The following is a 17,156-nucleotide window of genomic DNA, read 5'->3' as shown; positions in this document are numbered from 1 at the left end:
TTGGCTCAAGTCATGATCTCACGGTTCGTGGGTTCGAGCCCCACATTGGACTCTGTGCTGACAGCTCAGAGCCTGGAGCCTGTTTCAGATTCTGTGTCTCCTTCTCTGCCCCTCCCCCACTTGCATTCTGTCTGTCTGTCTCTCTCTCTCTCTCTCTCTCTCTCTTTCAAAAATAAACACTAAAAAAACTAAAATATAAAATTAAAAAATAGATAACAAGGAAAGAAAAGCAGATGGTGTCAATTCTTGTTCAGTAAGTTTGGAAAAAAAAAATGAAAGAAATGGAATAATAGGTGGATGTGCTCTCTAGCCAAATGAGTACAAAATGGAAAGGCAGTCATGTCTAGCAGTTCATCTCCTGTGCCCGTTCTCAGCATTTCATTGCCTATACCCTCTTCCCAGGCTGGGAACTTAGGTAGTTACAGTGTGTGATGCTGCAGCAGAATAGATCATTGTTACATGAATGTCCCATTCAAATTTCGGTAAAGAAAGCAGCCAAACTAGCTTTCTAGTCAATACGTAGGAGCCCATATGTCATTTAGAAGAGTGGATTTTTATGAACTTTTTTAAAAAACGGTTTATTTATTTCGAGAGAGAGAAAGAGAGAGAGGAGCAGCGGGGGAGGGGCAGAGAGAGAGGGAGAGAGGATCCCAAATCCCACGCAGGCTCTGCACTGTCAGCACAGAGCCCAATGCTGGGGCCCAGGAAACCAGGAGATCGTGACCTGAGCCAAACTCAAGAGTCAGATGCTTAACCTACTGAGCCACTCAGGCACCAAAAGACAAGTAGATTTTTAAATCTGTTGTATTTTAGTTTCCCTAGACAATAACTTTTCAATTTTCTCCTCCCTAGTGTGTTTAATTTTGCATCACAAATACTAAGGTGTAAATAATGGAATTACTTTTTCAATAATTCTGTTCTTTATACAAGTTGCATCTGATTTAGACTTTTTTTTAGGGGCAGAACGTGGTCCAAACATAGTATTTCTAGATGACAGTGAAAGAAACAGGTTAAAGTGATAATGAATTAATTATTTATCGGGGGCCTCCTATGCCATTGTCCTGGGATCTGGGGAAACAAAGGTGAGGAAGATGAGTTCCAGCTCTCATGGATTTCACAAGCATGCAGGTCACAGACATCCACTTCAGGGCTCTCAAGGTATGGTCCTTGGACCAGAATCGCAAGCATCACCTGGCAACCTGATAGAAATGCAAATTCTTGGGCCCTACTGAATCAGAAACGCTGGCAGGAAGCCCAGCAATCTGCGTTATATTATAATAAGCCTTTCAGGGTATTCTGATGCACACTAGTTTGAGAAGCAGTGGTACAGCCAAATTTTTACTATACATTGAAATACTGCAATAACAAGAAAGGTGTACATGCGGAGAGATTAAATGATCAACCCCATTATTAGTGCAAGTGGAAGAGTCCAGGGAGCCTTCTTTTGTAGGAAGTAACATTAGAAGTGTCATGAGAAGAAGATTTCTGAGTCATTCTGTAGAATAGGGCTTTCTTGGACCTAGAATTTGGGCTCTCTAAGGTGAAACCTTTTCAAAGAGCATTATAAAGACTTGGAATGATTAAAAATTACTAATTACAAGCAGTGGTTCTTAATTTCTTGGTGGGACTTTTGGGTGGGTGGGGGAGCAAGTGGGAGAAACCAATCCAGGCAGAATTGAGAATGAATTAGAGATGGAATAACTCCCCCTCATCCATACGTATTAGGCTGTTTCAAGTCACAGCTAAAAATACAAATTTATTTAAAAGCATTACTGAGCTCACAGTAACCTTTTGTCATATACTTTAACAGTAGCTAACATAGCAAGATGGACTCAAGAGAGATATTTGGACTCAAATACTAACTGTCCTACTTACTGTATGATCTTGGATAAATTACTGAGTCCTCCTAAACTTTAATTTCTGCATATAACTACTGATAATAACATTCTCATTTCATGTGGTTGTTGAGAAATAACACACCTAAGATCATCAGGCAGAATGCCCGGCCATAGTAAGAGCTCATATAATGTTATTATTTTATTACAAATCAGACTTTTATAATGCCTTGGAGTATTTATTGTAAATAAAAGTAATAGAAGGTGTTCTTATGATTAAAAATTGTCCTCAAGTTAAAAAGGTGATCTAGAGCGTACTATTGTACTTATCTAATAGAAAATTGTGATTTTGAGCATATTAGTCCAAAGTCAGTTGCTTTCACTGATGTATTTACTTTTTTAATTCCAGAGACCTTTCAGTTTATTTCCAAAAGGCACCATGGTTTCCCCTTCAGTCTCACCTTTTTCCTGAATGGGATGCAAGTGAACAGGTTGAGCTCCTGCTGTGAATATAAGCATCGGAAAGGTTCCAGACTTGGAGGCAAACGAGGCTACTTTGGGTTTGTGTGCGTGGAGAGATCATCTCCTTGCTACAAGTATGGAAACAAATGTCCTCTGGTAGAGGGCAAGTCTTGCTACATTTTTCTTTTCATGCTTCTACTGATGCATTTCTCAGCACAGTCTGTTAACAAAGATATCAGTCTAGATGAGCCTAAAATGTCTAAGTTAAAGGTTGCTTACTATAACCGGTGTGTTGTATTTGAAATTATAAGATATGAATTAGATTTCCAGATGCATTATATGATGGGGGTAAAAGCTGGTGGTGTTTCAAAGTCTGTCTGTCTGTCTGTCTCTCTCTCCCTTTCTCATACTGCTTTAAATTCTGTTTCTGAAGTGAAGGAGAAAGGGTATTTTATTCTCAGTCTTCTTAGGAACTGGTTTGGGGAATTCCCGAGCATGTGTCCTGCATGCGTCTTGTATGGTTGGGTATTACAGGTCATACCAGAGGTGTGCTTCATTATGGTGTGGCCCGGTTATCATTCTCATGCTCCTGGTTTTAATCTCAGACGTAATGAAATGACTGGTTTTTATCTCAGGCATGATAAAAGGTCAATTTTGACTGTTGTTTACCAACTTTCATATTGGACATTCTGTTAGAAATTAGGACACTTACGTGCAGGCTTTCTTTAATTTTTTTCTGAATGTACTCATGGAGAATTAATGTATGCCAAGCTAGAAAATAGGAGTGAACCAACCAAAGTTCCTGCTCTCATAGAGCCCATTCTAATGGGGGAAAGCAAATAGCAAGTAAACCAATTAATAGGTGCCAGATGGCATTAAGAGTGATGAACACAAAGCAGGGAAGTGAGATATATGGAGTTAAGGGGAACAAGGGGCAGAAGGTGGTACTATTTTATCTAGGATGATCAGGAAAGGCCTCTTTGATGTCTTTTGAGCAGAAATCAGAAAAATAGTTTTCTAAATAGTTTTTCCCTAAATAGTCCCTCTAAAAAGTTTTGGAAGTAGACGAAAAGAATATACAAAGAGCATGAGACAGGAGCATGCTTGGTGTGCTTAAGCTAGCGTAGCCAGAGCAAAAGTAAGGGATAGGACAATAATAGAAGGCGAGATTAGAGGGACAGTAGGGCCAAGACATGGAACATCCTAAAGTGATTGCAAGGATTTTGACTTTTTCTAAGCGAGATGCAGAGCTTCTAAGGTAGGTTTTGAGCAATGACCTGGCTTGATTTGACTGTAGCTCCTATGGGAAAAATAAACAAGGGGGTGGGGGCAAGGGAAGAGTGGAAACTAATTTAATCCAGAGGAGAGAGAATGGTAGAGTTAGAAGTGATTGGGTTCTAGATATATTTTGAAAGTAGAGTCCACAGGATTTATCGATGGATTGGATGCAAGGCATGAGATAAAAAGCAGAGTTAAAGGTGATTGAAAAGCTTTTGTTCTGAACAACTGCAAAAATGTCTAGTTAACATGTACTAAGATGGAGAAGACTGTGAAAGAAGCAGGTTTGGGAGTGAAATGAAGGGATATTGATTTGGGGCACATTAAATGTAAGACATCTATGAGTATGCAAGCAGAGATGTTAATTAAGTGTTTGAATATGTGAATCTGGGGTCCGGTGAGAGGTCCAGGCTGGAGATATAAATTTGAGAATGGTTTGCATGTAGATGGCATTTAAACTCATAAGGTGGGATGGGACTGTTTAAGAATTGAATGCAGATGGAGATGTCTGGTGTCCAGGTCACTCCAGTTTAAAGATGAAGGAGATAAAGAGGAACTGGAAAAAGGCCTAAGAAGGAAGGCAAGGGATTACAAAGAGAATGCCGAGAACATGGTGTCCTGGAAATGAACAGAGAACAGCATAATCAACTAGGTCAAATGTGTGTATATGTGAAGTAAAATGAAGTCTGAGGATTGAGTATGATTTGGTAATGTGGTGGTCATTGGTGACCTTGACACAAATTATTGTAGTGAAGTAAGAGTAATGCAAACTTGATTGGAGTGGGTTTAACAAATAATTGGAGTAGAGGTAAAGCCAGAGAATACAGATTACTCTTTTTAAAGAATTTTGCTATAAAAGATGTCAATTGGGTGACAGCCAGGAAGGAAGATGTAAGGGCCAAAGGGGGCTTCTTAGTTTTTAAGGTGGGAGATATCGTAATATGTTATATGTGATAGATAGAATTGATACACTAGAGAGAGATATCAAAAATCAAAAAAAGAATTTGATCAAGCATGACATGGAGGGAGAAATTGCTGGAGCAAGGGCTTGAGTGGACGAGAGGAGGTGGGATCTAGGGCTCAAATTAAGACGTTAGCCTTAGAGGAGGAGAATCATTCTTCTAGAGTAACTGTAGGAGAGATGGCATATAGGGTAGAGGGAGAGGTAAGTTGATGCATGTGTTGGGACCAACTGGAAGTTCTCTGCTGATTGTTTCTATTTTTTTCAGCCAAATAATAATTTATCAGCTTAGGTTAAGGCTTAAGGGAGAGGGATTGGAGGTTTTCGGTGAGAGAAAAGGTGTGGAGGAGTCATGCAGCAAGTGGCAGAGTGAATGGTCTACAGCAATATAGTAGGATACTTGGGACCCACCTGAGGCTGCTTTCCTGTTCCAGCACAAACACGCTTTCTCCATATTTGTTGGGCAAGTCACGTAACAAATTTCTGTTTAACTCCTAGAAAAGCTAATGAGCTTACATACAATCCTCCAAGCACAAACACATTGCATTCTTTGAGAGTTACTATATAAATCCAAGCTATAAATGTTTGGTTGTAAACACCTTCTATGCAGGTTTAATAATCAGTACCGAAATCTGATTGATGACCTCTACTTTCCTATTTAACACTTAAACACTTAATAGTCTCTGTACAATTTTTATATGATTTCATTTGATTCACTGTAGCTTCTTTCTTTGACCTTTTCAAATAATAATAAAAAAATGGTTGTGGTATTAAAGAATAAGACCTGTTATCCTTAACTAAAATGCATAGTTTTTAAGGACACTGGTTTTCAGTGTTTTGTTGGCTTCATCATCATTTCTCCAAATGAAATGTGTGCATGGCCAAAGTAGAAAAGTGTGGTGTCATTTCATGCTTCCCTGCTGCAGACCAAATAGAAGTCAAGGCAGAATGTTTTAAATGGGGCAGGGATATATGGGTGATATATGCTAGAGCTTTGCCTGTTTGGGTCTGCCCCACATGAGACTACTCAGATTATTCCGGAAGCACCTACACTGCACAGCTCCAGTGAATGTTCTCCAGTGGAGAACCACCCCTCTTATAATATAATGAATATAATATAATATAATATAATCACTTATAATATATATTATTACTTTTATATTACATATTATATTACTTATTATATATTATATATTATATATATATAAACTCACTTGTAATATTATATAACCTTTTGGCAGGATCATATCTACAGTAACACTTTTAGTTGTTTTATTTTATTTTATTTTATTTTATTTAAATGTTTATTTATTTTTGCAATAGAGTGCAAGCAGGGAGGGGCAGAGAGAGGGAGAGAGAAAATCTCAAGCAGGCTCCATGCTTGTCAGCACAGAGCCTGAGGCAGGGCTTGAACTCACAAACTGTGAGATCATGACCTGAAACAAAATCAACAGCCAGGTGCTTAACCAACTGAGCCACCCAGGTGCCCCACTTTCAGCCATTTTAAGGGGTGTACATTAATTCCTCTAATTTGTTAAAAATTAAATTAATTTTAACTCATTTTAAAAATACAGATTCCAGGGGCTCCTGGGTGGCTCAGTCGGTTGAGCATCCGACTTCGGCTCAGGTCATGATCTCACAGTTTGTGAGTTCGAGCCCTGCGTTGGGCTCTGTGGTGACAGCTCAGAGCCTGGAGCCTGCTTCAGATTCTGTCTCTCTCTCTCTCTCTCTCTCTCTCTCTCTCTGCCCCTCCTCCACTCACACTCTGTCTCTCTCTCCTTTGGAAATAAATAAACATTTAAAAAAAATACAGACTCTGGAACTTTTGTTATGAGGAGGGAAGTGTTTGATACAACAAGAGGGAGTTCTGTTTCTGACCATGACTAGGAATTACCTGTTTGAGGTCCTCAGAAAACAAGAAAGGCTCAGCAGCGGTCACCAACAGGTGTGGAGATTCCACCGGTGCACCCATCCCTCAGTCATGGAAACTGAAAAGACAAGGTAGTTATTTCCAGTCGCTAGAGTGGAACACCAGGAGGAAGAATTGCCTAGCCAAGTGGAACGCAGACAGCTCTGAGCTTTAGTAATCAAAATCAACACCTCAAATTATACTCAGAAGTCAAATAGGTAGTCAGTGACGAGGAGAGCACAGATGTTGCTCACTTTGTTCGTCCAATTCCCTCAAGCAGATGGGCAATAAAAAGTCTGTGCGTGCAGTAGGGAGGCATCAAAGCCTCCACACAGCCACAACATAAACTAAAAGTAACAGCATATCAGAAGCCCCAAATCGATGGATTTGGTGTTGCCATTGATAAGGGAAGAACAGCTTGAACAGAAGGCAGTGCTAGTAATCATATTCTGTGAAGATTCATGACACCTTTATTCCAAGGAAAGTGGTGTGCTAAGTACATCATCATTACAGTCAAGAATTTATCATGCTTAATATGGGGGAGGTAAGTGTATTCTTATTATCTCATTTTTTGCAGCCTGATAGTTACTTTGAGTGCAAATCCTTTTAGCTTTATTTTGTGGGAAGATATTGAAAAGATAAGTGATATAACTAAGTTCTCGTAAGCTGGGATAATTGATTCCTTTGCTATTTCTAGAGTGGGAATGGCTGAAATTCAGTGAAATCTTTAGTTCAAGAACTCTCCATTGGATCTGATTCACCTTGATTCAAATTTTACTTATTATTTCTGTTCCTTCTGGACTGACACGTCTTGACTGCATTCGGATCTGTTTTCACCTATGCACTATATTGACTCAGTTTCCCGCTAAGTCATGTAACCTGTAGAGAAAGGGACGCAAGTGGTGCTAGAGGAGAAGGATGGTGGAGACTGACAACTGCCAGGCACCTTTTTCAGGTCACAGATTGTCTCTAAGCCTTGGTGAAAACTTCTCCAGTTTGTGCTAGTTTCTGGGGAAGAGTGTGAGCACTTTCCCCAGTGGGCAGCCCAGCAGTGTATCATCTGTCCATGTGGCTGTTCATCTGAGCGGGCTGTAATCTAACAATATCTGTGTACCTCATTGGGAGGTGATGGAGTCTAGCAGTCCTGAGCCAGAATCTGCCTCCATCACTAACCTGCTGGGTGAGCTTGGGCAACTGTCAGCCTCAGTTTCCTCATTTGTAAAGTTGTGATGTTGGTTCTTAATTTATTGTTCTGGGCAGGGTAATGAATCCTGCAAGAAAATGTGTATATGGTGCCCAGCAAAGAGGTTGGCACAGAAGAAATGCTCAAGAATCTTATTATTATCACAATCATATTTTTATTAATGTCTGTATTATTGTCATGACTGGAATTCTTATTTCAATATTAACTTCAGAGATAGGAAAAAAGCTATAGAAGGTTTTATTCATGTTACTTTTGTTATAACTGATTTTTAAAATATTTTTTAATGTCTCAGTACATTCAGATCATATGTTTATTTCACCAGATTCGACTTGGAATGACTTTATGACCTCTACAAATTATTGCCATCTCCAAAGAAAAAAAGCTTATTGCAGGGAAAAGTCAAAAAAAGATTGTTGTACAGGCTTCAAAAGGCCATTCTAAAAACAATGATGACAGTTCTATTAAAATAAGCATGCAGGCTCCCGAGGTGTTTACTTAAAGGGCACAACAACATTTGACTGTATATGTTTCTTAAAAAATCAATCATATTTATTGAGAGTCAACCTTGTATGTAGGTCTTTTGTTGCTGTGTTGTTGGAATAACAAATTATCAAAGACTGACATCTTTCTTCTTCCGATTATTTTTATCTCAGCTTCCATATGTTTATAAACCTGAATGTTCTTTTCGCACATAATTCTCATTTAAGGACTTGAATGATATGCTTACTGGACTCCATTATAAAGCCAAAAATATGCTTGAAGTCACAAGTTTTAGTTTGAAACTACCGTTCTTAGTTGTTAAGTTGTTTTCTTGCTTATTATTGTGGGTAAAATTGTTAATACTGTGTTCACTTACAAGATTTTAGTATTAATAAGGAGAAAAGAGTTTATTCTAATTAACTATGTGTACTATAATAAGAAGATTTCTTATAACATTTTTTACTGGAGTAAGAAATAAGTGATTTAAAAAGCTCTGAGGTTCCACTGTGGTATAAATACAGGTTAAGCATCACCTTGTGTTTATATTTTTCACAGGTGCATTATTGCAATGGGCCTTGACAAAAATCCAACTTCACCAAAACCTAGGAAAGAAAAGAATATTGAGAAAAGAGAAGAACTAAAGAAAGGTGAGGGGAAACTGAGGAAGGATAGAGGGTACATGATACCAAGAAGGTATGAGATGGCGGGGAGCAAAACTTCCCCTTCAGTCATTTTTTCAGCTCAAGAAGAAACAAGGAATGGAGAAGTGAGAACAGCTGTGGAAGAAATGGAACGTAAAGGAAATCCAGGACAAGATGTTTATGAAGATGACCAGGAAAATATATTTAAATACGGTAATGGATAACATGGAATTCTTTTGTTGTTGCTATTGTTGTTTTGCTTACGTCTTTAAAATGCCATTATCAGGGGCTCCTGGGTGGCTCAGTTGGTTAAGTGTTTGACTCTTGATATGGGCTCAGTTCATGATCCCGGGGTTATGATCTTGTGGTTGTGCATTCAAGCCCCATGTCGGGCTCTGAGCTAACAGTGCAGAGCCTGTTTGGAATTCTCGCTCTCTTTCCCTCTCTCTCTACCCCTCCCCCACACAATCGCACTTTCAAAATAAATAAATAAATAAATAAAAATAAAAACCCATTATCAAAATTTGCAACAATATTTATTAAATGTTACTCAGTTATAGTCCATAGGCAGCTAACTCTGGAGAGGTGAAGATGCTCATAGGGGCAGGAGAGGAAGGGGAGTTTATGTCTGTGTGAACCAGAAGGTCTGTTCACTTCTACAGAGAGAGACCAGGTTGACCAAATAGAATTTTACCTTTTTTTTTTTTTTTAAGTATTTCCATGTACTTGCTTTGGTGAAATCGATGCTTATGTAGCAATAAGAGTATTCCATAACTAAAAACAGTTGACATAGGCTTGGGGTCCTAGAGCCTATCTGTCTGCCTTGTTATTCTCCCCTTTTCTTCTCTCCTCTCCTGCACTCTTCTTCTTCCTCCTCCCTTCCTTCTTCCTTTCCTTCCTTTCTTCTGTCCTCCCTTCCTTCCTTCCTTTCTCTTTCTTTACACACACACACACACACACACACACACACACTCACTCATATGTATAGTAGTGATAATAACAATAATCGAAGTGCCAGGCACTGAGCACCAGGTCAGGAGCTTTTCACACACTATTTCATTTTATCCTCACCACTCATTGTGATAGATATTATTATTCCCTCCATTTTACAGGACAGGAAACTGAGGCTAAGGAATACAGACAGAAAGCAGCAGAACTAAGATTCATAGTGTAGGAGAGGAAACTTTTTCCTGGGCCCATTTAGGTTCATTGGCTGGGTCGTTATAAATTAATTAGACTGACAAAAGAGGTTAAAATGGGAAAAACAAAGAAATTTATTAGTATGTGCATCACACATACACGCAGGAGCACTCAGCTGAGTAACTCAAAGGGGTGGTTAGAACTTGGGCTTATGTGGCATCTTACAAAAGAACAATCATTTTTAGAGAAGTGACAGGAAAAAAGGAAAGGACTAAGCTTCTGGGGCAGCAAATTGTGGGAAGGCAAATATGTAGCAAAACTAATGATATACGGGCTAGTTTCAGTGAGGTTTATTATGCTGATTCCTTTGGTGTTTTGTCTGGGCTGATAAGGGTCTAAAGTTGTCTCCTATGATTAACTTGTGTCCATCTTGGTAGAGAGAGGAGGGGAGACACCTTCAAAAATGTATGCTGTGCTTTTAGGGAGAGGGCAGAGAGCTCTTCGTACATCTACTATTACTCAGTTGCTTTAAGCTCAAAATAATCTTATACCAAAGTGGCTATTTTTGGGCCACATACTCTGCCATACTCCAGTAGCCAGGCCTATCTAATTCAAAAACCCAGACTTCCCACACTGTACAACCTCCTATTCTGTAAAAGCTATTTTAGATGTTGCCTGGTTGTGGGTGATATGTCAAAGAGTCAGAAAGAGAGAGCTGCCTGGGTGTCCCTCCTACAGCAAGGAGACAGAGCAGGATTAGGGGAGCAGAGCTGTGGGCTGGGGTGACTTGTGGAAGAGCTGGCATCAGGCAAGGGGCAGATTCCAGGTACTTCCTTCTCATCTCATCTTGCTCAAGGGTTCAGAAATCCCGGAGAATAATTACAGAGCTATTATAACACTGCACTTTGTTCACTACTGAAATAACATGATCATCTTAAAATGGATTTCACTTATAACACTTTGACTCAGTTTATCTCTGTGATCCCTTCTAGTCTTTATTATCTTAGACTGAGAATTTAAAATGATCTACGGCAACAGCGATAGTGGAGAGATTAACAAATGGGTTGTGTTTTTATGTGTTTTAACTTTCAAGACATGTAGTTTTATTAAAGCTATGTTCAGGAGAGGCTTTTCATTTTCTTCATTTTTTTCCCTTAAACCAACATGGCCAGTGTTATGAGTAGTGTACTTTATGCCTATAGCTTTTCCTAAGGTCTTCTTCTGTGTTGGCTAGTTAATGGACTTGTTCTTTAAAAAAAGAAGAAGAAAAAATAGTAGCAGCAAGCCTTCTGCTCTCTGCAGAGCATCCACTGATGGTTAAGAGCAGCAGGAAGCTTGAGTGGAGGTCAGCGCGAGAGAGTTGCAGCTGGATTGATGTCAACCTTATGTCGACTCACTTCCTCATTAGTGAGGATGGTAAACAACAAGCTAATTAAATTCTCTGAAAGAAGGAAGATGAAATGGGAGAAACAGAAGAAATATGAAAAGGAATCCAGAAAGCATGCCACCAGTTCATTCATATTGAGAACATGAGTAGCTAACACAAAGTATATGGCTTTGAGCTGCTATGCTAATTGAGCACTTGTGGTTAATGGAGGGATGATATTTATTTAGATGTGAAGGCAGTAGTGGGTAGGGCTAAGCCAGGACAGTCTTGAAGCCCATACTTTGAAAGAAACACAGAAGGTCCTGTAAAATAGGATGTAGGGACTATTTTTATGGTTCACTATATGTTCCTTTAATTTTATTCTCTGCTTCAGTAATATAACAGCAATTGTGTCCTAATTGTGGGCCCTAGTACTTCTGCAATTTTAGTCAGGTGCCTCCATTAAAGTGTGTTTCTCCTGGTCTACAACCGACTCTTTCCACTTCCAATCACAATCACCATTACTACTAATCCCTAGTAATCACTAGACACATATTGTCCATGACACTGTACTAAGCATGTTCCAGGGATCATTGCTTTAATACTGACCATAGCTTTGTGAGGCAGGAGCTACCATCACAGATGAAGAAACTGAAGCTTAAAGATATTAAGCAAATATTTAAGTTCATTGGCTGGGTCAGCCTCATTAGCCTGCAACCTAATGAAAGTTCATTTACAAATGTACATCATCATCTACAATAACCAAAATAGACAAGAGAAGAACTTGATAGAAAACAATAAATTAGAAATAAATTAAAAATGAAGAGAACAGGGTTATAATAATGAAAGTTAATTTCATTGAAGCATGGGTTAGGTTCACAGTCAGTAGCTGTGACCACACAGCTAGCGACTGTTTTAACTTGGACTTCGGCACCTGACAGCCTGCTTCTAAAACCCTCATATGTCACCACTATGTAATACTATTGATGGAATTATAGCAATTCACTCATGCTCTGTTGGGCCCCCTGCTTATCCTGTGACCAGGAAGAAATATCTGTAAAGTGACAGATTCCTGTGTTTCCGTGTGTGTGTGTGGGGGGGGGGGGGTGTATGCATGCACATGCAAGTTCTGTAGCTAACTTGAATTCTTTTTTGTACGAAGTTTCCAAGATCTCCAGATGACTTTCTGCCCTTTTTTTTTTAAATTCCATTCCACTCATTTGACATTATTTCATATAATTAATCATGAGTCCTATATAAAAATCCATAGGCAATCAAGCCCAGTAGTGTTGAAACTAACACTACTGAGAACCATGTATAAAAACTACTACGAGTACAGTTATCTCTTCTGTACCTGAGTCTTATTTCCTCAACACAAATTGGAGATTCCTTGATGGCAGGGATTGCGTTATTGTAGTGTCTCTTATTTTGCTATTTTATCTGCTTGCACATTAAAGATTCTCAATAAAGGCTTATTGATTGATAGCTAACTAGGCCAAGTGAGGAACTATTCTATTATTTGGTCTGAAATATTTGGATCCAAATATTTGTTTTTATTAGTATTTCCTATTTGTTTCATGCAATATAAACCAAATTTTTCATCTTCTTGTTCATTTATAATTTTGTTTTGCTGATAATAATTTGCATTTCATGTTCCCCATATTAAATCTCTCTCATGAAAACATTCTTGTGATGAATTCTCTTTGTTTGCCTTTCTTCGTTACAGTTTCTGATTTCACTTTTCCCCTTACATCTCCCTCATACAATCTCTGCATTAACAGCGCTTTCTTCATATGCACAGGGCATGCATTTCTAAATTAAGTTTCTTTCATTGCAGCAGGGTAGCTCTCAAGTAATTACCTAAGAGGCCCCCACCACTGGAAAGGAAGCCAGAATATCTAATAACTAAAACACACAAAATGAGGAAAGCTTTATTTTCCCTGTAATTTTTATTTTAAAGATAATTGTTTATGTGCTTAATTGGTTCTGCATGAAATCCTTTTGCTCTCCATCCTTGGCATGTTGTCACTTCAAGATTTTTAGTTGTTGGTGGAGGAAAAAGGGGAACAATTAAATATGAAAGGTGAAAAATTATAACCACAAGGGACAGCTGGAGTTTATCTGATGTGACAATTTCCTTTTTCTGCTACAGATTTGTTGCACCTCTGTAGGGAATGAAGCAAATTAGTGGCTGTGACAGGAATGTTCTATTTTATAAGAATTTTTTTATCCTTGAAATGTAATTATTTCATTGACTGTAAGGATGAATAATGCATATGATTTGGGTTCTGGTCTAGGTATAGAATCCCTCATAATGCCTTTTCTTGATGTCCATTTGGTTCTCAGAGAATGTGCTATTCATGGTGTTACTTCTCAGGGCCTTTGGACTTGATTAATTGAATTTTTCCACTTCGCTATTCATTAACTTGATATCCAAATATTTTGAACATTCTTCATATGAAATATGACCTCACTGAGTCTCCAAATTAACTTTCATTATTATAACCCTGTTCTCTTCATTTTTAATTTATTTCTAATTTATTGTTTTCTATCAAGTTCTTCTCTTGTCCATTTTGGTTATTGTAGATGATGATGTACATTTGTAAATGAACTTTCATTAGGTTGCAGGCTTGTCATTTGGAGCCTTATTTCTTTTGTGCTCTTGTATATGTGACTGATTGCAGTCTTTGATCATTTGCTATTAGTTTTCCATGTTCACTAATTGTGTGAAAAAGATGTGAAGAAAGGCCCAGAGAAGAGAAAGTCATGGAGTCAAGGTTCTCATTAAGGTAAAATGGCTTAAGTATCAGGGATTCTGTTTTCATTCTCATAGTGGAGATGTTTTTTTCTCAGAATATGAAGAAGATTTTGAAGCAGATGAGGAGAAACAAGATGAGAAAGCTAATGAAGAAGGACAGGCTGATGATCAAATGAATGGGATGTCAAAGTCACCCTCAGATGATGAAAAAGATCATTTAGACCCTGCAAAGGAGAGTGAAACCTCGTGGCAGAAGGCGGCAGATGCTGATGACAATGTGAAAGATGAAGGTGACGGATGCTCTGACAGTGAGCTGGAGGAGGAGAAACAAGGCAAGTTGTTCCACTTACCATGTGATGTGTGCTGTTCGGCAAAGGTGCTGACTACTTTTCTTTTCTTTATATTTGATGAGATGACCCTCTTTTAAGGGAACTTTTAGAGCCTGGTTCCCTAACCAGAGGATGCTGATCAATCAGTCTTCCATAGATACCCAACTTACGGGGTGGGTCCTTAACCCCTTCTCTTTCCTTAGTTTGCTGGGATTTTTTAATAGGGGTCAGGTAAAGCTTGTTGTGACATGTCTTCTGTTTACTTAGAAAGTTACTCCTTTTTTTTAATGTTTATTTATTTTGAGAGAGAGAGAGAGAGAGAGACAATGAGTAGGAGAGGGGGGGGAGAGAGAGAGAGAGAGAGAGAGAGAGAGAGAGAGAGAGAGAAAGAATTCCAAGCAGATTCTGTACTGTCAGCAAAGAGCCCAAGCAGGGCTTGGACTCACAAACTGAGATCATGACCTGAGCAGAGATCAAGAGTCATGCTTAACCAACTAAATCACCCAGGTGCCCCTCCTTTTTTTTTCCTTTTTCTTTTTCTTATTTTTTTTAATCCCAAAGAATTCCCTCTTACACATATACACACACCATTTTGTGGCCTTAGAAAAATGAAAAGTAGCTCCTTTTCAGTTAAAGGGAAAGTTGAAAACTCCTGCCTTAGGTTCACTTTTTTGTCTTAACTTACCTGAACACAGGGTGCTGACATCTTAGTTTCATGTAAGGATCATCTCTCATGGCAAAGGAGACCTCCTCATAGTCCTTAAGCCTAAAATGATTCTGAGTGTTCATGGGAAAAATACAGAGAGGTTTTCAGGTAGACAAAGAAACCATCATCTGAGGCTTATCTCAAACATTTGAAGACTTTTTTTAATATGTCAATTTACCGAAGTAATGTTTGGTCAAAGAAGGAGCCGATTTCCTGCTTTGTCCCATAAGGGTTTGGCCGAGGCTATGTGATTCTTAGTTAATCAGAGATCTTTCCTGGTACATCCAGAACATTAATAGTTATAACCATAACACTGTCATATTTAAGTATGTGTATGTCTTTGTAGTTTGTGTTGGGCTAGAAAATAAGTTTATATCATGATGACTTTTTTATTTGTTTTTAAAGTTTATTTATTTATTTTTGAGAGAGAGTGAGAGAGCACATACAAGCAGGGGAAGGGCAGAGAGAGGAGAGAGAGAATCCCAAGCAGGCTCTGCACTGTCAGTGCAGAGCCCGATAAGGGGCTCAATCCCATGGAACTGTGAGATTGTGACCTGAGCCAAAGTCATACACTCAACCAACTGAGCCACTTAGGTGCCCCCATGATGACTTTTTGAATTGCTGTCTATTTTCACCATTCTTTCCAGCTCTCAGCATTTTTTCTGTATAAAATCTCAAACTTTGGGGGCACCTGGGTGGCTCAGGTGGTCGAGTGTACGACTTTAGCCCAGGTCATTGTCTCCCAGTTCGTGAGTTCGAGCCCCACATCAGGCTAACTGCTACTGTCTTCCTGTCAGTGCAGAGCCCACTTTGGATTCTCTGTCCCCTTCTCTCTGCCACTCTCCCGTTCACACTCTCCAAAAAGTAAATATTTTTTTTTAAATCTCAAAATTTTGAATTCAGCAAATATATTAGGATAATATAAAATAAAAGTAAATTCAGTAATCAAGTAATCACAAGAGCAAATATTTATAGTTTCACTCTCTTCAAGAAAGAATTTAAGCAAACCTATTCTAAAATTTCATGCACACATATACAAGGCAATAACATGCAGAAATAATTTAGAGTAAAAGGGAAGATAATTTTACTAGGAACCATAGATGAGACCATCAATAAGCTTGAACTAAAAATTTAACCCTGAGTTTCCTGACAGTCAAAGCAAAGAGTGAAGCATGATATGAAAATTTAGAATGATGTTCACTATTAGTAAACTTGAAAACAAGATTTGCTGTCACTTTCATTATAGTTGAAAGAACTACTCAAGATTAATGGTCTGGCATTGAAATATTTTTTGTGAAGTCTTAAACTAGCCCTTTTCTATAATTTCTCTTAATACTTATATTTTATGTTTCCAGGCATGCTTAATATGTAAGCTTTTTTCCCCCTCAATTTGAATGTGAGCATCGAATTTAAGTTTACATTACTATCTGATATAGGGAAAGTTAAAGAATTCTATGAAAAAGTGATGTCACCTGAGTCAAATTTTAAAGAAGCTGTACAAATGACTTGAACCTGGAAAATACTTGAAAATGTGTTTGCATGTAAATATAACTGGTTCAAAACACAAAGGACTCAATTTTTCACTTCTTCAGTATGGTGGAGAATTATCAAGGGCTGATTTCATGAAGATTCAATACATTCTTTCAGTAGTTGGGCATCTGGGATTATTTTTGTGCTGCTTAATCATCTTTTTTTCTTGGGATCAAATGGATTTTTTCTATGACAGATTAATTTTTATGTTCAAACAGAGAGGGGTGTAGGCAGTACCTGGATATTCCTGGAGGAAAAGCTTTAGTCATTTAGGCCTGTAATTATTGAATAACAGGCAGAGATTGGTAAGCTTTATCATTGAATACTGCTTGCATATAAATAATTGGAACCCTATGTTTGGAAAGGTATTCCAAAGGTATTTATTGTTTATTAAAACTCAGTGCTAAGCACTATACCAAATATTTTATATGAATTATCTGATTTACTTCAAACAATCTTAAAAGGAAGGTACTTTTTCTTTTCATCTCCATTTTTTCAAATAAACTTGGAAATGGCGGGATTAAGTAACTCACATAGCCAGAAAGTAACAGAGCCAA

General features: G+C 38.3%; 1 protein-coding gene across 1 annotated transcript in view; it reads left to right on the top strand.

Annotated features, from left to right (window-relative positions):
- The window catches only part of ERICH3 (glutamate rich 3), a 104,780-nt gene that overhangs the window by 62,299 nt on the left and 25,325 nt on the right, over window positions 1–17,156 (top strand). Inside the window, 3 exon segments of the mRNA XM_042993855.1 lie at window positions 2,245–2,431; window positions 8,685–8,983; window positions 14,130–14,366. Of these exon segments, the coding sequence (XP_042849789.1) occupies window positions 2,245–2,431; window positions 8,685–8,983; window positions 14,130–14,366 (723 nt within the window).

The sequence above is a fragment of the Panthera tigris genome, chromosome C1, assembly GCF_018350195.1.
Source record: "Panthera tigris isolate Pti1 chromosome C1, P.tigris_Pti1_mat1.1, whole genome shotgun sequence".
Classification (NCBI taxonomy): Eukaryota; Metazoa; Chordata; class Mammalia; order Carnivora; family Felidae; genus Panthera; species Panthera tigris.
This window is presented reverse-complemented; position numbering and strand designations above follow the sequence as displayed.